Source organism: Camellia sinensis, chromosome 10 (assembly GCF_055761805.1).
Source record: "Camellia sinensis isolate YWXY chromosome 10, ASM5576180v1, whole genome shotgun sequence".
Taxonomy (NCBI): domain Eukaryota; kingdom Viridiplantae; phylum Streptophyta; class Magnoliopsida; order Ericales; family Theaceae; genus Camellia; species Camellia sinensis.
This window is the reverse complement of record NC_138970.1, coordinates 159,318,274-159,342,665: the sequence shown is the minus strand read 5'-3', so window position 1 is coordinate 159,342,665 and position 24,392 is coordinate 159,318,274. Positions and strand designations below refer to the sequence as shown.

Here is a 24,392-nt window from a genome sequence, read left to right as displayed (position 1 = left end):
AGGAGTCAAGGTTGCTTTTGTTGTATGGTTGGTTGGTTTTATTTCTATGTTTCGTTTTGTTTCTCTTTTTTGGATTGGTTTCTTGCCAATCTGTGGGTTTAGTGCTAGCAGATGATTGTGCTTCCTCCTTGGTGCCAACCTAGTTGGGATTGTGGAGTGATAGCTATGATGTTTTTTGCACTTGCCTTCTTTAATGATGTGTATTGTTTTTGTTTTGCTCATCCCAACAATAAAGAAACAAAGGAGACCTAATTGATTCGTACACTGGTTGTCCCTCGCTGAGAGACTTTCTCTCACTGACAGAGGACTATCATAGTTTTGCTCTCTCTCTCTCTCTCTCTCTCACTCTCTCAAACCACCAACTGCCAACTGACGACGACCTCTCTCTCACTCAATGTCGCCGACAATCTCTCTCTCTCTCTCTCTCTCTCTCTCTCACTGACGAGAAGACATGATCTCTCTCAAACCGCCGACAAGAGTAAACATGAACCAGGAAGATAAGATTTTGCTTAAATCAATTGAAAATATTTTGATTTGGGATTGAAGATAAACTCTTTTTTTTTATGAATTTGGGATGGTTGATTGTTTATGTCACGCCCCAATTTTTAATTACACAAAAACATTACCAAAGCCTTTAATTTAGGTCCTTTTTTTATTTTTATATATCTATTACCCTTGAGTAATAGAAATACAATAATATATGTTCTCTCTCTCTCTCAATGAACATTATAATGACAACAATACATGCACATCTCCTACTGAGAAACTACAAATAAATAAAATACAAATACAAGATCCATTTCTTTTACATCTACTATGAAGTTACACAAAGAGACTTAAGGACTCCATGACTCCTCTATTAAAGAATCCACACTTTCTTCCTGTAAAAAATAAATAAAACAATAAAGGAGTGAGCACTAATACCCAGTAGGAATCTCATAGTTCTCAATCAATAACTAAAACACAGATAAAAATGATCTTGCATACAAGGTGATACCATATAGTAGGGTGACATTTTATAATTTCAAAATATCATAAGTAAGGTACCTTTTTCTCAAAAACTTTTCAAACGCTTTTAAGAAAAACCTTCAGTCATTAAAAATTATCCCTTAACCTTAGAAAATCATAGATCCTTGTGAAACAAACATATTTAAGAAACAACATCATTTAAAAATTATTAACCAATTTTCAAAATATTTCTCATTTAATTTCCATTTTTAATATTCCTCCTTTTTCTTTCATTCTTCCTTTCTACTCATGATATTTATTTAGAACTCCGTAACTTCAAGTTCAAGTCCCCTCTTGGGTTTACGAACAATTCTCCTATATTCAATTCACACCGTTATTTACATTCTCAAATTCCAATTCAAGATAATACAAGATTAATAAACCCCCTTTCAATTCAGTCCTTCATTTATTTACAGAACAACACTCATAAGTTACCTTTATTGTCACAACTAATTCAATAAGTTCACCTTCACCAATCCATAATCCCCTTACCCATTTTTAGGTTTCATTCTTTACAAATAATGTCTATGCGCATTTCCTTTTTATACCAAATTACACATCAATTTGCAATTTCACAGATTCATCACAAGTCACAAATAACATCATCAACTCAAAATACTTCTCAACACACATCTCAACACAATTCACCTTTTGCCGACTTACTACGATGGGATAGCGGGCATCCAATTATAACACTTTCCACCTTTCGCCAGCTACAATACGGTGGGAAGTGAACTCCCGAAAACCATTTTCTCAAAAGTCATTTTCTTCCAAAAATCATATTTCTCCAAAAACTATTTTTCAACTTTTTAAAACCATCCCCCACATTTGCCGGCTACTATACGGCAGGACGTGGGCATCCAAAACATTTTCGAAAACCATCCGTTTTTCCACTTTTGCCAACTACAATACGGTAGGACTGTGTGGACACCCAAAAATCATTTTTTCCACTTTTGCCAGCTACTATATGGCAGGACTGTGTGGACACCCAAAAATATTTTCCCACATTCGTCCAGCGACAAGCCTAAACAAGGCAATTAGGCACCTTTAATTCAAAACCACCCCCACATTTGCTGACTACTATACGGCGGGACGTGGGCCCCCAAAAATCTTTTTCTTCAATTTTTAAAACCATCCCCCACATTTACCGGCTATTATACGAACGGTCGTGGACACCGAAAAACCATTTTTCAACTCCCCACGCGGGTACCAACACAACACCATCCAACACAATTCAACCCAAACTCAACACACCCAACACAACTCAACCCGAACTCAACACAACTCACCATGATTCAACACAACTCAACATAGTCAACACACTTCAACATAATCAACACAATTCAACATAATTCAAGGTGAACTCTTAAATCTTCATTTCATCATTTCATCCTCATGTCATCCATATCAGTAACAAATCTTCTTTCCCAAATTTCATTTCATAATATAGCATGATTTACAATATCCATAGTAAAGGTTCATTCGCTAATTTTTAACATAATTTTAAACACTTCTAAAATTTAATTAAACTTATATATATATAATTTAACTTCTCAATTTCATGATTCTACTTTCAATTTAGGCAAAATCATTAATTATCATCATGAGTCAACTTAGGATTTTCAAGAAAAAGCAAGACTTTCAAGAAAAATTAAAACTTCTCACACCACTACTTTTTATTCCAATTTTCCCATTGATTATACACCTAAGGTTTATAATCTACCATCTTAACCCAACAATTGAACCCCAACACTTCAAACCCTAAACTCCCAAATTTCATGATGTAACACTATATGCTTAAAAATTATTAGATTTTATATTTATATAATCAAAATACCACAAATCTATCTATTAATGCAAGTATTGAAAGAGAACAAGGACCCCTACCTCAAGAATCAAACAAAAGAGCAAAGCTTTGATAAGATTCCTTCACAAATCTGAACTTCAATCGGTTGAAAAGTGAGATCTTCAAGCATCCTTCACTTTTTAGTAAGAGATCTTGGCCAAATCTTTGACAAATTGAAGGTATTTGGGTCAAGAGATCAAGGGTTTTCGGACCTAGGGTGAGAGGAAGGAAAAGGAAAGTGCAAAGAATGATCTAGAAATTCACTTTTTAAGTCGCTAAATTCGCTCAGTCCGTTCGAGCGTCGCTTTTCCCGCTCGAGCACACCTGCTTCCAACACAAATACTAAAACTTCAAACGGGTATAACTCTCTTATTCGGACTCCGTTTTAGGTCGTTCTTGTGTCTAAATCGAAGCCCCGGAAACAAGTTTTCCAATGGTTCTATCCTCACACCCAAATTCAAAGTGTGGAAAAAGAAAAGGGCAAAAGAGTGACGGTTGTTCGTAGGAAAAATTATCCGAATTAAATTATTGGTTCACTCTTACTTTACCATTATGTTACCACTTCGATCAATGTCCCAAAATAAAACAAGGAGGACAATAAAAATGTCAAGAGCTATCCCACTAGTCCCAAAAATTCAAACTCAACCAGACAGAGCGCTCGAGCACCCAATCTTGCGCTCGAGCGCACAGACCAACAAAGTCGTCCGCTCGAGCGACCACTTCTATGTTCGAGCAGAAATTCACAACTCTCAGAATCTCTGACAGACTACAAAAGTACTGGAAGCCTCACAAGTCCGCTCAAGCGTCAACTCCCCTGCTCGAGCGGAGGGACAATTTCTGGATCGTTACAGTTTATGAGATAGTTTTGATTAAAAATTTGAGAACTCGATGGTGGTCAGCATTTGCATTGGTATGTTGGTCGGTGATGGTCGACATTCACAATGTTGTGGGTTGTGGTTGTCAATGGCAGTCTACTGTGAAGAGATGAAATAGAGAAAGAGACAATAAAGAGAGAGAGTGCAAGAGAAGACAAAGCTATTTTTCAGAAAAAGAAAAGGAGTAATGTTAGAGATTTCAAAAGTTTTACTAAATTTTCTACCAAATGGTGTGGGATCCACATGGACCTACATGGTGTGGGTATTATACCCATGTGAGACATTTAATAGAAAATTTGGTAAAACTTTTGGGATTTTTAACATTTTTGAAATAAAAGAGAGAGGGACTAGTTTGTTGTGCGTGTATCTCGCGCACAACACATCATCTGGTTCACAAATTTGGTCCTCATGTCCATGTAAGTTGGGCGGTATTCGAGGAGGGCCTTTTGTGTGGATATAATAGGATTGTTGAATTAAAGCACCTAATAAAATGACTTATAACTTTTAAAAATGTATGTTTGGGAAAATTTTTTGACTTTTTATGAAAAAATATGTAATAAAATATTGTAGCAAATATCAAAATTACTGGATTCCCCTTCCTGACATAGTCAGCAACACTGCACTAACTTTCCATGCATCTCAAAAAAAAAAATTATGGGAATTTGTGGCTAACATTGTGCCACGTTTTCTTTTTTTTATGGGAATTTGTGGCTGCACTGTTTTCATTTATGGGAATTTGTGGCTACACTGTTTTCTTTTTTCTTTTTTTGTTGACCCAAAAGATTTCCCGCCAAAATAAGGTGAATAGTATAAACTTTTTTTCCTTTTTTAGTGACTTTTTAGCTTTTTAACTTTTATAGATGATGTCAAACCAGCCCTAAATTATAAGCCAGCTCTATCTATGTTATGGACTTAAATGATTGTAAGTCCAAAATGCTTATTTTGCTCCAACATTTTTTGAGATTATCAATAGGTGAAAAAATAAGTAAGTCTCATAGTAAATAAATTTGGTCACTGATCGGCCCATAAGTTCTCTCTTTTAAAACGTCATTATCACATCATTCTAAAGGGAGAATTATGGGCCCGATGCTCTGCCCAACTCACATAACTCGGCTCGATTTTTAGGGCTTGAAAAAAGTAGCCCTTAAGATCAAGCTAGACTAAGATTTTGCGTCCATTTAATATTCAGGTTGAACTTGAGATAAGGAGTTTTAGCCCATTCTGGCTTGGCCTGATCATTTATAAAATATTAATTATAATTTAATATTATTTTACTTATAAAATAAAGTAGAAAAATTATAAAATACAAAATATATATGTAATTCTTTCTAGGAAAAGTTGTGTCATTTGTGAATTTGATCATTACAAATAGCAAAATTTAATACTATGAAAGTCATAATTAAAAAAAATTGAGTTATAACCAAACATCACATGAGATATAACTAAACAACTCTTACATCAAAATCAAATAATGTCATAATTAATATCATTATGTGTCATAACTAACAATATAGTATGTCATAACGAAGAACAAAAAGATCGTAACTAAAAGTGCATATAGTACACACTTTAGACGGTATGTATCATAGAATTTCCCTTCTTTCTAAGACTTATATTAAAATATTTGTTAAAAGATCATATCCATTTTACCATTAGGTTTGTTAATGTTCTAAATTTAGGACTGGACTTGGAATAGTTAGATTAGGCTCAATCAGGACAAAAGGAATTTGGAATGACATATATCTTCATACTATATAATGCAAGCCTTGGCCTAAGGTTTGTCCACCCCTAATTCTTGTAAATTTTTTTGTACAAGGCTTAGTTTGTTTAGAATGAAATAGGTAGAAAGGGAGGAAAAGAGGAGATTAGCCATCAACGAATCAATAATCCAAAGAGGGAATTTATGAGTTTGTTTAACTTGAAAGTGGTAAAAAGTAAGAAGAAAAAAAAAATAAAAATAAAAAAAACCAGGTAACGTTTTTATTTGCTTTTGGAATCATGATCTGGATCAGAAAATTTTAAAACTCATAATCAAAGAAAATTTTCAAACTCCTTTCAAAAAATCATAACCAAACAAATTTTCAAAACTCTATTTCTTTTATAAAAAAAATTTAACAGATTTTTTTTATAATTTTTTTCTTTAAAATTATTTTTATTTATTATTTCTTTGAAAAAATATTATTTTTATTTTTATTTTTGAAAAAAAAAATATTTTTTTAAGTATTGGCCAAATAATTTGTTATAATTTAGATATATATGGGCAATACAAAAAAAAATTTAAAATTTAAAAAAAATTAAAATATTTAAAAATATCTTTAAAATAAAAATAATCAAATATTTTAAATATTTAAAAAATATATATTTTGTGCTTGTGGGGCTAAGCCCATGCAAAAGTGGATGGCACAAATGAAAGCGAATTACGATCGTTACTTTGACCAATGTCTAAATGGTCATAACTATAATGCTCCAAAAATATAATAAAGGAGTACATCCAATTATTTCATTTAATCCTCACAATCTCAATTCAAGAAGCCAAATCTCTATATTTGCATTTCATTCATGTTAGAAGTTTACAAAAGAAATCCACATACAATACATATTCAGTCTTAACAAAGTTGAATTCATAGCATGTGAGACAATTAAGATAAAGGAATATAACAACAAACCAAACAAAAAGAATGTCTCAGGATTACAAGTTTCAAGGTTTAAGTACGATTATACAAAAGGTGGTTATCCAACCCATATAACTGTAGCCATTGGCTTGTTAAAATAATCAACAAAAGAAAAGAAAGCTTCATGCTCTCAAAACACATCTCACACCTTTAATTAGGCGGGATCGCCACGTCCTTTCCTGCACAATCCACTAGGGGTTGTTGGACAATCTTCACTGTATTTAAAAGGATTTAATTCTGTTGTGTACAAAACAACAACAAGAATAAAAGAAATAGAGAAAAGGAGAGAATATGTTTGATTACTAAAATCAAACTCGAAATAAAAATAAATAAATAAAAAACAAAACAGATTTTATTTTGTTACAAAAACAAAATTAAAATCTGAATAAATAAACAAATAAAAACAACACTGAAAGTAATTAAATAACTTACTTGATTTAATTTCTTCGAATTATTTTTCTGATCAAGTCCAGTGTTTAACACTGTGTCCTTAAGACAGATTCGTCCTCTCCACGGTGCTTTCAGAATTCGGACGTCTATCTCCCAGGATGAAATGATCTACCACAAACAATAGCAGCACTACTAACTGTTTGCCTTACGAACACACTAAGTGTTTACACTCTTTGTTTTGGAAATAAAATGCAGCAAGATGAAGAATATAGATAACAGAAGTGAAATACGAAATTTCTGAATGCAAAACATCAAATGAGGGTGGTCATATTTATAGATGTGAAGGTGGCTCTTGGATTTGAAATAAACAGGTATGTAGCTCTTGGTTTTGAATTGAACAGGTATCATACCTGTTGGGTTTTGGATTCAAACAGATTTGAATTAATTCAAACAGATAGTAAAACGGGAAGGGCCCTGTTTGGGTGTGCATTAATTCCAAAACAGTTTATTTCTGTTGGCCCTGTTTGGATGAACAAAAAATCCAAACTAATTTAATTTGAATTCTGGATTTTATTTTAATAAAAAATAAAATTAAATTCAAATGTTTTTGGCCCAAAAAGATTAGAAGCCCAACCACAGCCCGCCCGACCGGACGGACGGCGACGGCGGGCGCGCGCGTGTGGTGATTTTTGGGTCCAATGGATCTAGCCCATTTTGCCCATAACCTCTCCCTCTAAAACACTTGGGTACCCCTTGGGGCACACCCCAAGTATCTCACCCTAAGCCTTATAAACCCTTTCAAAACCTCCCACCAAATCAATGTGGGACAAGCCAATTTACAACCTTAAGGAATTTCCACCAAAACTCCATTTCTATGGAGCACACTTTGGCTTCAATTTCCCATTCACTCGGTAATGGTTTTGAGCAACCAAATATACCACGTGAATCACAACGCGGCATAGAACGCGTTACCACTTTGACCCGAGTAAATCGACACTCGGGGCCCACCTAAAAAATAGACCGAACTTAGGAAAAAATTCTGGTTTTATCCAGAATTTTATAACCATTCCAACAGGGTAACCACAAAACTTAGTTAAAAATTCTTAACAAAGTATATATGTGTAAGTAATCTCACAGTATGAATGTTATGCGATGCCATGCTTTAAAATCCATGACTTACTCTTTTTATTGAGAAACCTTATGTCAATGTTAATATCAAAAGTCATCATCTTATTTCAATTCAAAATGTACAAACAGGGCGGCAAATACAACTCAGGTAATCTCTAGGTTGGTATCTGTAAGTAGGCATATCAAACACTACCAATCCCCACTTTACTGGCTCCTAATCAGAAGGCACATAGTATCTCCTTCACATATGTTTTCGACCTTTTACCCTGGACACTCATGCCAACTTAAACAATACCAATCTACACCCCCTATTCAGATTTACCAATGTATTTACCTCAAAATATCTTCAAGATTTATAATTGTTTTAACAACAATCATTCAATTTCCAAAATATAGCAACAATAATCAATTCACTGAGCTATGCAAATGTATAAATGCTATTTTACAATTTTCATATTCCTCAAGACTTTACCATACCACAATACACTCCTCAGCATTTCAATGTTTTTCAAATAAAATAAATAAAATAATCGTAACCATGGGACACAAGACCCAATCCATAATCACCATACTTTACAAATCTTCAATTTTTCCATAATTCCAAGTATTTCAACCATACTATCCATGGCAATTCCTCAACAAAATTTTATCCCTTAAATGGATGTTTCAACAATGTAATCACGCATAATTTTTCTCATCTTTTTCAACAAAAATCTCATGATCCCATGAGTTTTCTCTCAACAATTTCAACTTTCCCCAAATTTTAAATTCTAGGGTTTTCACCCAACAGGATTTCATTTGTTCTTAAGGGGTGTTTTTATCCATGAACTTTAAATAGTCATACATTTCATAAATTAAACCAATTTCATGAGGGATGAGAAATTTCTACTTTTAAGAGAAAAAAAAATTCAAAAACCTAACTCAAAACTCAAGGATTTCATCAAGAAAAGCTAAGACATGCTAAAATCATATATATAACTCAAAGAAACTCTCTACCTCAAGTTTTAGAGAAAAAAAATGTGAGAAAGCCCTAAAATTGATGATGCTGAAATCCGATCTCTATCGCACAAAATGCAGCCATTGATGAGCTCTCCAAAATTAATGAGGAGGTTAGGTCAAATCTTGAATGGATTGAAAGAAATCAAGAGTTTATGGTTGTGGGTGGAAGTTTGTAGAGAGAATGGAGAGGAAATGTGTTTTTAGAGATAGGGAGATGAAAGGAAAATGAGATACACTTAGCCCAAGGAGAAGAAAAGGGAAAAATTTTCGGACTCCAAAAATGAGAAACAAATGCGAAGCGTACCTATGCCGCACGTGCGATACGCCTCCCGCGCGTGCCCTCCGCTCATGCAATTAGAATAGAAGCAACGCCCAGAAAGCACCCCTTCACCGAATGTGCGGCACACTTCCCCACACGTGCGGCGCCCCTCCCGCACGTGCAGTTCTGTTACCCCACTAGACTTTTTGCAAGCTCAACCAACTCACAACTACCCTTGCTCCAACTACACTACCGACACAAGAAAAATCCAACTCTGGAACAAAATTGGAGGTGTATAATCGAAAAGTTTCAAAAGCGATGGATCTAAACAGCTGACAAGACCTTAGATTAGCTCTAGACATCCCCAACACAAGAAAGATAAACACGATTAAAAGAGAATAAGATGGGTTATGTACCCGGGCATCACAATAACCACGTGGATTTGCATTCGATAAACCGATGTAGAATTTTAAGTTGGTTTTAAGTATTGGCAAAATAATTTGTTATGTTTTAGATATGTATTAGCCAATCAAAATTATACTTAACCAGTACAAAAATTATAAAGAAATGAAAAACAAATGTAGTAAATACAATACACATTAAAAATAATTAATTAATTATTTACAATAAAAAATATTTACCCTAAAAAATGAAATTAAGAAAAATTTTAAATATTTAAAAAAAATAAACCCAAAACAATTTCAAAATATGACTCAAAACTCTTTTCAAAACTCATAATCAATCAAATTTTCTCTTTTCAAAACTCATTTCAAAAACTTATCTTTCAAAACACAACTCACAACTCAAATCTCATTTCAAAAACTAAACCAAATGTAGCCGTAATTTTCTTTTACAATTTATACTAGCATTGTAACTAATTTCAATTTCTTACAAAAAAAATATAATAAAAATTGAATGTGTAAGTTATTTATAATTAAAATTTTAAATTTTCCTATCTTTTTCTTACAAAATCTTTATATACTTGCCAATTTTATTTTATTTTTTTTCCTTTCACATTCACATTCACATTCACATTCTACCCAATTTTCTTTCTGACCAAAGGAGCCTAAGAGTTTTGTTTGCAAATTATTTTCCTTCCAAAAAATTCTCGATATGTAATATTACTGATAGGCCATGTTTGATTCACAACACTAATAGTGAGGTATTAATAATCTTATTAAATTAGTGTGGTATTAGTTATCCCACCCCTACCCCATTACTAATAATCCTACAAATTTGTTGGATTAATTATCCATTGGATTAATAATCCTAAACTAAAATGTCAAAACAAACATAGGATGATTGGGCCCACGGATTAATAATCCCAATCCTATGCTTTAATCCTTCCAATCAAACATGCCAATAAGGTAAAATATTTATCCCACAGATACTAGAATGAGCTTTCCTAGTAGATGAAATAATAATAATAATTTAAAAAAGGTTAATTACACTTTATACTTCTAAACTATCCTCGAATTATCTATTTAGTCATTAAACTATCGATTTAGTCTACTTAGTCCCTAAAGTACTTAAATTAAAATCTATTTAGTCCATAAACTATCGATTGAATCTATTAAGTCCCTTAAGCATTTAATTCAAAATTTATTTAGTCCTTGAAAAGATTATAAAAATAAAATATATGTCCATAAGTATTATAAATTAATAAAAATCCCTATTAAGTTAAGATTTTATTTTAGATAGATCTTAAATTTCTCTTTTGTCTTTAAAAAGTTTTTTTTTTTTTTTTGTGTATTTGAATTAATATTAGAGTTCGGTTTCTCAATCTTGCCAATAAAATTATGCGAGTATTAAGATTTACTGAACAAGTAGAATTAAATAATTTAAATAATAATCTTTCACTACAAATTATAATAGAACAAAATAATACATTAATTAACTTATAAAAAGAATTTAATTAAAAAATTAAAAATAATCAATTTAAAATTATAAACAAAATTCAGTATATAATAATAAATAAAGCTAAGCAAGTAGCTATTATAAAATATAAGTAAGAAAATATTATAGGTAATTATCCTTACCTTTAAAGAAAATTCATCAAAAAAATTGACATGCACTTTTCAAAGACATAATACAAATTTAAATTTTTTTAAAATAAAATTTTAACTAAATAGGGTCTTTTACTAATTTATAAGATAAATTACAAATACACTCTCTGAAATTTGCTTAAAATACAAATTGCTCATGTGGTTTGAAAAATTACAAATACCTCTCTGTTAGAATTTTTTATTTAAGAGAATTAATTGAAAAAGTGAAATTTCTAACTGTTCACCTATATAATAATAAAATTATCTGAATTATTAATTAAAATAAAATTTTAACATTATTAAAAATTATTAATTAACTTTATGATTATTAATAAATGATCTATTTGTTATGAAATTAGAAATTTTGTAGGCATAATGTAATTTCTAAAATCACAGAGAATAATTTGTAATTTAAGTAAATCTCAGGAGGTATGCTTATAATTTATCTTAATTTATAATACTTATGGGTATATATTTTATTTTTATAATTTTTTTAATAACTAAATATGCCTGTGTTTGGCAAGTGGGTTTGCAGGCTTTTTTGGCTATTTTAGTCACAAAAAACAAAATAGGCTATTTTAGTCATAACAAACAAAACATCACATCCAATCCATAATCATTACATTCTTCTCTCACAAAAAAATCCAAAAAAGCTAAAAAGCCCTTCCCAAATTAAGCTTTTAAGCCCAGGCTAAAATAGTCAAAAAAATCAAAAAGTCAAAAAGTCAACCCACTTTCCAAACAGAGGCTATGTTTAAATTAAATATTTTAAGAATAGTTTAGAGATAAAAAGTGTAATAAAACCTTAAAAAAAATGAAACCATGCCGCTAGGCTTTTCTCATACAAACCCTAGCAGTATATATACTACTATTTCCCAATCCAAAAAACAAAAAAAACAAAAAAAACTCTAAACTCCAAAGATTCAAAGAAGAAGAAGAAGAAGAAGAAGAAGAAGATGATGGAGGAGAGTACAGAAGAAACAAAGAATTCAATCCCTCAAGATATTATCTTCCAAGTACTGAAAGAACTTCCTGCGAAATCCTTACTCAGATTCAGGTGCGTTTCAAAGCTATGGTGCTCCATCGTGGACAGCCCACTGTTCATCAACTCCCACCGTGGTCGATCCCATACTCGACAAGGCGGTATCACAATCCTTATGCTTGCACAGCCTTATCCTTATGGTCCTGATGGTGAGCATGTCACTCACTTTTTTTCAATAAACCCACAGGGAATAGAACCGCCTTGTCCGGTTCAAACACTGCCCTTCGCCGATAATTTCAGTCTCATACAGTTCGTTAATGGCTTAGTCTGTTACGGCAACAATGTGTGGAACCCTAGCACAAGAGAGATCTTAACCCTTCCACCTGTACCTTGCGAACTAGTTTCCAATTACACCAAATGGACTTTTTTTAGTTATTGCTTTTTAGGGTTTGCTCCCAATAGTAATGAATACAAAGTAGTCAACATATGTCAAAAATATAGAAAAGGACTTAACGGAGACAAGGAAACTGGAGCATCGCAGTGTAAGATTTTGACTCTGGGTCTCGGCACTGGAAGCATGTGGAGAGATATTGATTCTGATTCTGATGATTGTCTCGCAAGTCAGTTGAGCAATTTTTATATGTCAAGAGTGTGTTGTGTTAATGGAACTATATATTGCTGGGGGACGAGTCAGGGTAAGATTTTGGCTTTCGATGTTGAACAAGAGAAGTTCAGATATATTTGTCATCCAGATGATGCAAATTTTTCAATAAAGCTCATACAAGTCAGAGATTGTTTGGCATTGATAAATACCAAACTTGACAAGATTTGGATGTTAGATGAAAGTTTGGGGGTAAATTGGAAGACGGAGAGTTTGCTCATTCCACATATTTACAAGACTCATGGTCCTTGGCGAATGTTGATTCCTGTTGGTTCAATTCATAGAGGTGATGAGATTTTACTACATTGGCGGAGAGAGAGTGATGAAATTTTACATCTACCGGAGGGACGAGTACAAAGGAAGGAATTCTTAGAATTATTTTACTACGAGTTGCAAGGCAAAAGTTTGAGGAAGATTTGTTTTATTAGTCATCTACCGGGTCTACCCAACTCATTTGTCGACACAACATCTCAAATCTCTTTCGCCAAACAAGTGGAATGCTTGTTCCGGTTCAAGTGATGCAGTGTATCTAGTCAAAAATAAAATAAAAAAACATGGTTAGGTAATTTTTCTACAATTTAGCATTTCAGCCTCTTTGTTATTTTAAAGGTTTATTTTCATTTAAAGGCATATTTAGAAGTTTTATGGTAGCGACAATAAGATTTGGTTGTAAATGAACCATTTTATAATAAAAAATGAGAGTACATGTAATTCTACAAAAAGATACATCAAGGAACAGAGCATTTTAATGGAAAAAATCATCGAGTTTTCTGGTTGTATGTTATGATGTCAATGGGGCTTTATTTATGTTCCTTTACTTTTAAGTGACTTTTGTGTAAAGTGCAACTATCTAAAGTCCAAGAAGTGTGTTCCCAACAAGAGTGAGTGACTCTGCAATGGAGACCTCTAGAGTTGGATTTTGTTATCAAACTCGTCTATTCGGTGAATCAACTTTGGATATTTGAAATAAATTTGTATTCAATAGCGCTCAACCAAATTCAAATTGGGAAGAGTTGATTGAGTTAATCAAGTACATTGTTAGCAGAGGTGTTTTTTTTTTTTTTTGTCGAAGACTAATCACCCTGCTTGGTTATTGATTGAGTTTTTAGAGCCGAGGTACTAGTTTCAGTAGTTTTTCATGTCCTCAGGAGATTCAATGATTGGATCTTGGTGTTGTTTTGCTTTAAGTCATTCGCTGAATTTTATAGGTGGTAGTTCTGGTATGTTATTTGGATCTCTGTTTTGGGTTCCGTTCTTATTTTGTTTTTGTTTTTGTTTTGTTTTTTTTGGTTACTGATCTTCTATTTCAAGAAGACAGCAAAGTGTTATTTTGGTAGCCAATAATATTTTGTTATATGATAAAGCGAAATGTTACAATCAAGCAAAGAAAAAAATATTACGATTTACGTTAATTTTAATAGTATTTTTTAAAAAAAATTTATAATCAACTTGAATCTTATTTGATAAATCTTAATAAGATTATTTTAAAAATATTAATTTTATTAAAAAAATTCAAATCTAAAATTATATTATTTTAAAATTTATAATATTAAATTAGTCACTAAAAATATTTTGTTAATAGTAATATGTGATGGATTTGTCAAAAATAATTTTTTGTGTTTATCCTTTTTTTTTTTTTTGAAATTGAGAAAAAGATATTCATTGTAAAATCAATAGTATCATAAGATCTTAAAAGGAGATGACAAATTCCATAAAAGTGAGAATCCAAATAGATTAAGATAAGATGTCAAAAAGTAATGAACAACTTTCATAGAACGCAAAAATAGATAAAGAAAAAATACTTCCACAAAAAAGAGAAAAACATACCTTTACACAAAATAAATTAAAAAAATATTATAAATTTTAAATAATTTATTAAATTTTTTATCAAACCTACACAAACTCAGGCTGTCCATATAAAAATTTAATAAAAAAATTGATAAATTATTTAGAATCCTTGCGTCATTCAAAACGCAACTGTTATGTAACTATCAACTTGAAATCTGAATACTCCACTCCGACTACTTGAAATCTGAATACCCCATCCCTGCAACCAGATGAGCAATTTGATAAAAATTTTGGTTATCTAGCATTTTTGTTTCTCTTAAAAATCAGTCTTAGAAGATGATTGTACAGCAATGGCAGCAGCGAAGCCCTCTTCTCTCTCTTCATCGTCTCAGTGTTCCCTCTCACTGAACCGTTGTGTCCCTGACCGATTTCATCGAACCTCGCTTAACCTTGCCTTCTTCAACGACCCTCTGACTCGCAGGCTCGTCTCAGTTTCTGCCACTGGAAACTTCTCGCCTGTCTCGAGCGTAGATGGCTTTGAATCTGGTTCTGATACACAAGCTTCGTCCTCTTCCTTGGCCATCGATTTCCTCACATTGTGCCATAGCCTTAAGGTACTGTTTATATAAAATATGGAAAATTGTTTTGATTGTATTGAGTGTGTTTTCATGATGGCTTTGGATACTTGATCTATGATTGAGAATTAGTTTTTTTTTTTTTTTTTAAATAGCTTTAGAAAAATTTTATTTTCCCCACAAAAAAAAAAAAAAAAACCACTTTTAAGTTTATATTGTTCTTAGTTCATTGTTAGTTCATTGCTCATTGTTCTTGATTAATTGTAATTCTTTTAAGTTTATATTGCTCAAAATTATCATATAAAAAATTAATTAATAGGTAATATGGAAACACCCCCAATTTTTAATTTCAAAGATTAACCACTTAATCATTTTCAAAAAAAAAAATTGCATTCCATGCATAATCCTAATCAGTTCGCTGCTCATTATTAATTTATATATCATATATTGTACATACATGTGCTTATGTATATGGTTAAAAAACATTATTCACCTTTTGAGCCCTTTGATGACAAAATCATGGTTCCATCGAATTTATTTCTCTTAAGTTTATATTGCTCAAAATTGTCATATAAAAAATAATCAATAGTTATAATTAAGTGCACACTGTGCGTGCGCCACCCTTCTAGTGTTGTATGGTGTTCACTGTTCACTTGAGTGTCCATGTTGTGATAATTGAGAGATTTAATGAGGGGGGTTTCCAGTACTTGCCAAATTTGAGGCACAAAATTGAGCATGTGTGATATGATGAAAAAAGAATTTTGGCTGGTTTTGTGTTTGTATTGAACAATCAAGTCAATGTTGGTTAGGGGATGTTGAGAAAAATATTTAGCACAAACAAAAAAATTTGGCTGAGCTTTGTTTGTGTTAAATGTACTGCCTCCAAAACTGCTATGATTTTTTCCATGAAGCATTTGTTGTTTGGAAGATTTTATTGTTTCTTTTATGGTATTGTTTGATCTCTCTCTTCCCCCATTTTGTAGACCACAAAGCGGAAGGGATGGATCAATCATGGGATAAAGGGTCCTGAGTCTATTGCTGATCATATGTATCGCATGGCATTGATGGCTTTGATTGCTCGTGACCTTCCTGGTGTGAACAGGGAAAGGTTAGCCTTGTAAATTAATCTGAACTTTTGCTTTATTTGGATACTCCTAGCTAGTTACCATAACATTTATATTGGTTTACATGTCAAGTAATTTATTTTTATTTATTTATTTTTTTTTAAAATGTTTTTGACAACTTATCTTGTGAGTTTGTCTGTATTAAAAAAGTGAACAAACATGCTTTATCGTTATTTGTGTGTTAAGGTAAATATTTATTTGCCTAATCAAATTGATGTTTAATTTTACCCCTAAAAGCCTTATCAATGTTGTACAAAAAAGGGAAGATATCTTTCTACTTTTGTCTGACTAAACACCCCCTGTCTCCCCTCTTTTTTACTGATGATATCCACGTCTCTTCTTAATCAAACCCACACCAAAATTTTGAGCTTTATCAAAATCATTACTTTTCTTCCCAAGGACCCCTTTGTTTAACAGTACATGCACATGGGTTATAACATCTTCCTGTATTATTATTTTGAGTAAGAATGTGATTGTGGAAGTTCCATAATCAAGGTTTTGATATTGGTGGATCAGGAGAACTTGCTTTCAAAGAGGAATATAACTTCCTTTGGCTGTTTTAAAAGGTGGGATTACAAAATGTGGTTGTGTACATGAGGGTCCAAGAGTGTCGCCGGAAAAGTTGAAGACTGCCGGAAAAGTCACTGGAATCTTCAAAGGCTTGCCGGGAACTTCGAACGTCCTAGATATGAGTGGTGAGGTTAAGATTCTTCAATGGCCACAACAAATGGAAGTTTGCATAGAGAAGAGATGATGGGAGGAAGAGGTTGGGTGAAGAAGAAGGTAAAGAAGCTAGAGATAGATAATCATTGCATGCTCCCATAGATCCCACTTTCACTCTTAAGGAAGGAAGATGATAACTCTAAAGGCTCTCTCTCTCTCTCTCTACAATCCTCCTCCTTAAGGCTATGGGGAGTGCTCTATTTATAGGCAACTCAAGTGGTGCCTTGCACATGGGGGAATATTCTCTCTAACTATTTTGTCCGAGGATGAGAAAAGTCTCAAAGATGAGATCAATCCCTCGGCAAACTCCTCTTCTTAGCCACACCGAACCAATGCTCCCCAACCATCCCAAAGGGTCGGGGTAGTCCTAGAGGACCCCTCGCTGCTAATATTGTCGAGTCTCATGGACCCCCCAAGGTTGTGCCACCTCGACCCGAGTATAGGCTAAATTAACCAATGAGTGAATTCATCTCCACCCACCGTCCTTGGGATTCAGGCCCTTTGTTCAACCTCTAACCTCACTCGTGTTTTTGGTGGGTTGATCCCGGAATGCTCTAAGTCCGCAAATGTTATGGGATTTATCAATGAAGCAACTTCTAGATTGCGATCGAATCCATTCGAAGCCCGAGTGTCTCAGATCTCTAGGCTTGCTCAATGCCCTTTCGAGTCTGAGCTCGAATGAGTCTCTAGGTTTGTGGATCTGAACCCTCTCGAGACTTAGAGCGATCCAGTCCTGTTTGATGACTATAAATCCGGGCCTACCAATCTTGGACTTTCCGATTGGGCCAAATTAATTTTAATGGGCTCAAATTGACCCCTTCTACAGGTTGTTGATGGAATAGATTATTGGTAGATTAGCAGCAATATTCCTTCTATACTAAGGCTGCCAACATTTTGGATTTGTGGCTGTGTAGCCAGACCCTTACCAGACATTGTACCCTGATTTGGGCTTTGACTGACCTGCCGCAAATATACATCGTGGCCAGTGTTAATTCTATATGCCTCACCCTGTGCCAGTAGACCTTAATTAAACTACGTAAATGTATTCCTAGGCATGCTAAGAAGTATGGATGAGATACGATGCGGACATTCCGATACAGCAAGTTTTAAGGACATGACATCTGGAGGGCACATGCAAAATATATTGTATGTCATATATATGAATATTCCATTCAAAGATAATAAAAGAAATGCAACATAACACTAATTTCTAAAAGTTAAAGGATGTGGTATTAATAGGTAAAAACTACGTTATTTCTCTTTTATCATTGTATCTTATAAGTTAATTTGTTCATAATTGCGATGTGTTTTATGTGTGTCTAAGAGATGGAAATATGTGTCACCCAGGTGTCCAGAGCATGTTTGGGTCAAAAATATTAAAAAATAACTAGTCACATTTGAATGTGTGTTTGACATGTGTAAGGAAATGTTTGATGAGTGTCAATGTCTGACATGTGCATGGACAAGGCACATTATTAGAAGAATTTGTGTTTCTTAGCTAGATAGCTATTTTACCAATTGGAGCATAGAATTGTCAAATTACTGAAGTAAACTAGATTAAAAATAAATTAATAAACAGAGTGTTCCTGTAGTCTGCTTAGTTTTGGGGGATCTGAAATTATGGGTTGGTTAAAGTTTCTAGATAGATTAAATTTAGGTAGATCAAGTTCCTCGATGTAGAAAAAAGAATTTCTACCATCTACTCTCTTGAGTGTGTATCTCTTGCCACTACCAAAGAAATGGGAAAAAATCGGAAACCGAAAAGAACAAAGATACCTGTTGGGCTTGTATGAATGGTTCTGCCAGAACAATATTCCTTGTGTTGCTCTCATGCTTATGTCTCCTTTTGATTTTTGACACTAAGAAGATAGGAAGTAACCTTGAACAACAAAGTTGAGGTATCTGATTCTTTGTGCTTAAAGTACTGTGCATAAAATCATTAACTTCCAACCATTGGTATGTTGATGTAAAAATAGATGACACTGTATTAGCAAAGCTAGTATCTGGAGAAAGTTTTGCTGAGATGCTTTTTGTTCACCTTAAGTTGGAATCTAAGCTGATAGTGAGGAAAAACGCTGGTGTCTAATTCTAGCTGACATAGGTCTCCTGAAGTGCCTATTTGCTTTGTCAGCCACGCCTGCCCTTCTGGATTTTTCTCTCAGCCTTTCAGCATTAAATCTTTCATACATTTGTGTTATGCTTATTTATGTTAGTACTCAGTTTTTCACGTATATGATATTTGTAACTGTCATATTTATCAACAACAACAACAACAAAAAATTAAAGAAAGAAAGAAAGAAAGAGAACCTTTCAACTGTTATTCTTTATTGAAGTGCTTTCCTAGTCAGCTAATTAAATTTGTTGGCCTTAATTCAAACAGGTGTATCAAGATAGCAATAGTGCATGATATTGCAGAAGGTATCTCTTTAAATCTATTTTACTTTCTGATGTTCTTGGTATCTAATCTTGAAAGTTGCCATCTTCAAAGAGAGAATTCATCAAGATGAAGATGGCTAGACTAAGCTCTAAAATGAAGATCAATATTTTATTGCTTGTTTCGAGAGTTCTAGAGGGATTAGGTTTTTGAACATTTGCTGTCATATGTTAAATCAAGAGTGAAGCTTAAGTTTCTATTGATGCTGGGTTTTTTTTTTTTTTTTTTTTTTTCATTCATGTCTTCAGTTTGGAAATGATGCTTCACTTTTGTGATAATCACCCAATCTCAAGAATCGACACTAGCACATCAGTTTTCAAATCACGAGAGCTTTAGAGTTCCAATGTCTTTTATGTGCTGCTATATTGTTGGCTTAAGCTGCAAGAGTCTTAAATGCAATGCAGTGTTTTAATGGTTTCACTGGAAGGATTTAAATTCTTTCAAACTTCGAAGTATGATGCTTATTTTTAATCTAAGATAGAGTGATACCATAAAGACCTGCCAGTGCAGTGCTAGTTGTTATCTTTCTTTTTCTTTTAACAAGATTTCTATTTACTTGTTGTTTACTATAAATCCAGCAAGTATGATAGGTGAACTTCTAACATATGCTTATTTTCTCCCCCAAGTTCAGACACACTTTTTCTTTTAATCCCCTGCACAAAATGTAAGATTAATACAGTGAGCTTATGTTGTTGAAAGGGTAGTAAAGATTGTCAACTGTTTACCGCACCAATTTCATCTGTTAGTGACTTGTGCTCTATCTTATGTTGAAAAGTTAGATGTGCTTTTTTGGTTTTGGGGTTTGGAGTTTGAGACGCTTGTTGGACTTTTGTAGCAATCGTTGGAGATATAACGCCATCTGATGGTGTGCCTAAAGCAGTAAAGAGCAGATTAGAGCAGGCAGCTTTAAATGAAATGTGTGAAGTTCTTGGTGGAGGGCTGAGGGGTATTATTTAACACTTAGTATATTGGATTGCTTACATGTCTATTTCCTTGGTGTTAAATTAATTGTACTTCAGTGTTTGTTATTTGCAGCCGAAGAAATCAAAGAACTATGGGCAGAATATGAAAATAATTCTTCGATTGAGGCTAATCTTGTGAAAGATTTTGACAAAGTAAGTAGCTACTAACATCCATTTGACATTCCAAATATTTGTGCATAACAAATAGGCTTGTGCATTTGGAAACACTCCACCATTGGTATTAGTGTACATGTTAACCCCAATGTTTTTGTAATGATATTTTGCATCAGTGACGTTTCACTTTTTGTTGAATCTCTATTGATATTTGATTACTTTCCAAGTGTTATTAGTTCGATTATTTTTGTTTGTGCAAAAAACATTATGAAAATAAGTGCTTGCTTTGATGATTGATGTGGTTTAGGAGGACCTTTCTATTTGTGACACTTGAAATCAGCAACCCTTCTCCACGTGAACAATGGTGGGTGTAAGTTGAAACTTTAAAGTAAAAATAAAGGTGGGGTCATTTGAAAAGTGAATGTTTCAGTGACAGATTTCTCATAATGCAAATTAGGATGAGATTTGCAGGTTTTGATTTGCATTTCAACGTATGAAGAGATAATTATTTTTCTTTTTACATAAGACTAAATTTTCACTAGATTGAAATTAAGTGATTTATTCAATATTGGACTCTAGCCTTTTCTATGGCCTAGGACTGCTCATGATCATTGCTACTTGTGTGTGCATGTATAAATATCGCTTGTGTTCATGTAAATAGAGTACTCAAATCCTAGGATCTCCTCCCGATGAAGGTTTTGCACGATGTCTAACGAATTTTCATACTACTTCAGGTTGAAATGATTCTGCAAGCATTGGAATATGAAATGGGTACGTTTTTGGTTTGACAAATTGTTATATGAACGTACATCTAATATAACCATTTAGTTGTTTGATCAAAGCTTGAAATGATTCTTCTTATCTAAGACTTTCAAATAGATCAAGTGGTTCTAGTTCTTTTTTCTTTTCTTTTTTTAATAGTAGTACTATTATTCAGCCGCGCTTTGTTTGCTGCATTATGTCAAATAGTTTAAACTACTGATTATTTGAATATATTGTTGATGAACTATCTGATTTCTCTCATTTCATGTTATGCTGAGGTGGCAGAGCATGGCAAAGTGTTGGATGAGTTTTTCCTTTCAACCACAGGTAAACTAAATATAATTTCTTCAAGGGCAAACTTCACTTTATTTCCTTGTGATTTGGGCTATGTGCAGATTACCCCCTTATCGTTTGGAAATTACCACATAACCCCCACGTGGTTTGTGGATTAAAACGCACGCTAACTTCTGTTAATAGAACATGCAAATTGACCTTTATGCACTCGTCTTCTTCCTCTTCTTTCTTTTGAATTAAATCTGCTCATATATATATATATATATATATATTGATATATACACACATATTTTCTTTCTTCTGCCAACTAACAAATTTTAACTTCAAAAAATTTTGACTGATGCAAAACACTAGAAAACCCAGCATTTTTCACATATTACATTATATATATACACGTATATATACTATGTATATGAACAAATAACCGTGTTACCAAAACAAAAATAAAAAATCACCACCATCAATCTATTCAATTCAACCACCATTACCAATTGTAATGGATAAAAAGTGTATATAATTTAATCTTATTAAAAATTAAAAAATATATACGTCTATATATATAACTGTGCAAAGAGATACAAATATATATATACTCTTAAATACATATATATAGACATACACATACAATAACAAAATGGCCAATGGTATTAATGGAGAAGGAATCTGAATTATAAAATGAATTGTTGCATTTGCTTTGGACCAATGGCATGTGTTTTGTGAACTTGTGGCGTTCATGCAAATCAAGGGGCTATGCTCTGTGTAGCGAAGTTGTGCTGCGAATCAGTGAGAGGGAGATGGGACATAGTGGTGAGGGAGGAGAGAGGCGGTGGGGTGGGAGTTGTGGGGGGAGAGTGGCAGTGGCAGGCAAGGTTAGGGAAGTGTGGTACAATGGGTTGAAGTTAAGGAATGGAAAGAGAAATAATAGAGAGAGAATGAGAAAGAAGAATGGCATACTTTTGCAAATTTGAAGATGTGCAAGGGGTATTTTCGTCTTAAAATAAAACCTACTCTCTTCATAGGCGTGTGGACCTCACAGCCAGTTAACTTGGATGGAAAAGTGATCATTTCTAAACGTTAGAGAGGTAAATCGCACATGATCCAAATCACAGGGAGATAAAGTGAAGTTTGCCCTTCAATTATAAGCAAAAATTGCTGACTTATTCTATTCTTACCTCAGTGCCTTCCAAGTAGTGGACGTTGTAATGTTTTACCTCTTTTAACAGGAAAATTTCAAACTGAAATAGGGAAGAGTTGGGCAGCTGAGATCAATTCTAGGAGAAATTCAAGGTTGGCAAACAGGCTTAATTGAGACTCTAGTCCACCTGCGATTCTCACATTTCATGATTGGGCCTTGTCAATTATTTTTATCTGCCCTCTCACGCATTCACATATCACATTTTCATTGGTCACCTTTTTGGCTTGTTCTTGAATATCTGAAAGCAATCATGTAAGCAATGATGTGGAGGATTCGCCATCGTTTACCAAACAGCCAAAGCAGTTAAAATCTTAGAATTCCAGCATAAAGGGTGTTATATCCTATGATTAACATTGTTATAAATTTTATATATTATTCCTATATATTATGTAATGAATCATAAGTCTTGATTGTCATAGCATTAATAGGAGTATTAGGTGCTAAATTATTAGGGATTGATTGTTCAGAATGCTTTCAGTGCAATGTTCTGTTCAGTTCCTTCAATTTCAAATCATAGAGCTTCTAAGATATGCTAAATTATTAGGGATATCATGGGTGTGGTGAATTTGACATTTACAAAATTCTCATTAGTTATTCCCTTGTCAATGTGAGAGCAAGTATCATTCTTTCTAGTTGGAAAAAAAATAAAATTAAAAATATGCCTTCTTGTATTTACCTCATATGTGGTGTGAATTATTTATAATATATATTGATGAGTTAAAAACTGTGACGGTAAGAGTATCTCTATTCAACTAATTACTTTTATTTTTTTAGTTAATAATAAATAAATTTTAAATTTTTAACTCTATCAAATTTGTTATCAAGTTATAGATAATGGGGGTGTTTGCTTCAACTTTTCAGAGTTAATTTATGGCTTTTAATTTTGAAAAAGTTATTTTGGACTGTTTGGTTAAACTTATTTCAAACAGTTTCTGATTCTAACAGTTTATTGATTCTGAGAAGTTGCTCACCCCTTACTTCTGATTATCAGTTTTTGCTGTGGACATGTTAATTTTTTGTTCTACTCTTAAATTTTTATTTTTTTTTTTTTAAAAAATAGAAAAAGACCCAAATGGACTATAGATTATTATTATTATTTTTTATGAGAAATGTAGACAAACAAAAAATAAAAATTAATTGAAAAAGTTATTTCACAGCTTATTTAACAAATACTACTCAGAAACTTAAATCTATAATCCAACAGTTACACCAAACAGATTAACAACTTTTGATTAAAGTCATAATCTATAATCTGTTAAGTTATAATCTATAAGCTGTTTTAACAGATACACCAAACGAGGCCAATGTGTACTGACTCTCTCCCGTGGGTGTACGTTATAGGTTATTAATATTTTGGGTGAATTATGAATACATCCCTTCTTATTTTAAAAATTATAAATATTTTTTAGTTAAACAAATTTTATTTAACAAAAATTAATAAAAAAAGTTAAAATTACTAATTACTCTTACATACAATAACAAAATTATTAAAATTGTTAATTTAAATATATTTTTGATATCATTAAAATTTATTAATTAACTTAATGATCTATAAT

General features: G+C 32.8%; 2 protein-coding genes across 2 annotated transcripts; both read left to right on the top strand.

The window, feature by feature from the left end:
- The first annotated feature begins 12,115 nt into the window (after window positions 1-12,115).
- Window positions 12,116-13,644, top strand: LOC114258974 (putative F-box protein At1g32420). The gene has a single exon (XM_028198970.2). It carries the CDS (start codon window positions 12,179-12,181, stop codon window positions 13,382-13,384), a length of 1,206 nt encoding a protein of 401 aa, XP_028054771.2. The 5' UTR covers window positions 12,116-12,178; the 3' UTR covers window positions 13,385-13,644.
- A 1,162-nt stretch (window positions 13,645-14,806) lies between these two features.
- LOC114258973 (uncharacterized) lies at window positions 14,807-23,334 on the top strand. The gene is made up of 8 exons (XM_028198969.2): window positions 14,807-15,267; window positions 16,212-16,336; window positions 19,456-19,493; window positions 20,345-20,455; window positions 20,545-20,624; window positions 21,320-21,356; window positions 21,633-21,674; window positions 22,865-23,334. The coding sequence occupies exons 1-8, from the start codon at window positions 15,004-15,006 to the stop codon at window positions 22,948-22,950; spliced, it is 783 nt and encodes a 260-aa protein (XP_028054770.2). The 5' UTR covers window positions 14,807-15,003; the 3' UTR covers window positions 22,951-23,334.
- The last annotated feature ends 1,058 nt before the right edge of the window (window positions 23,335-24,392 follow it).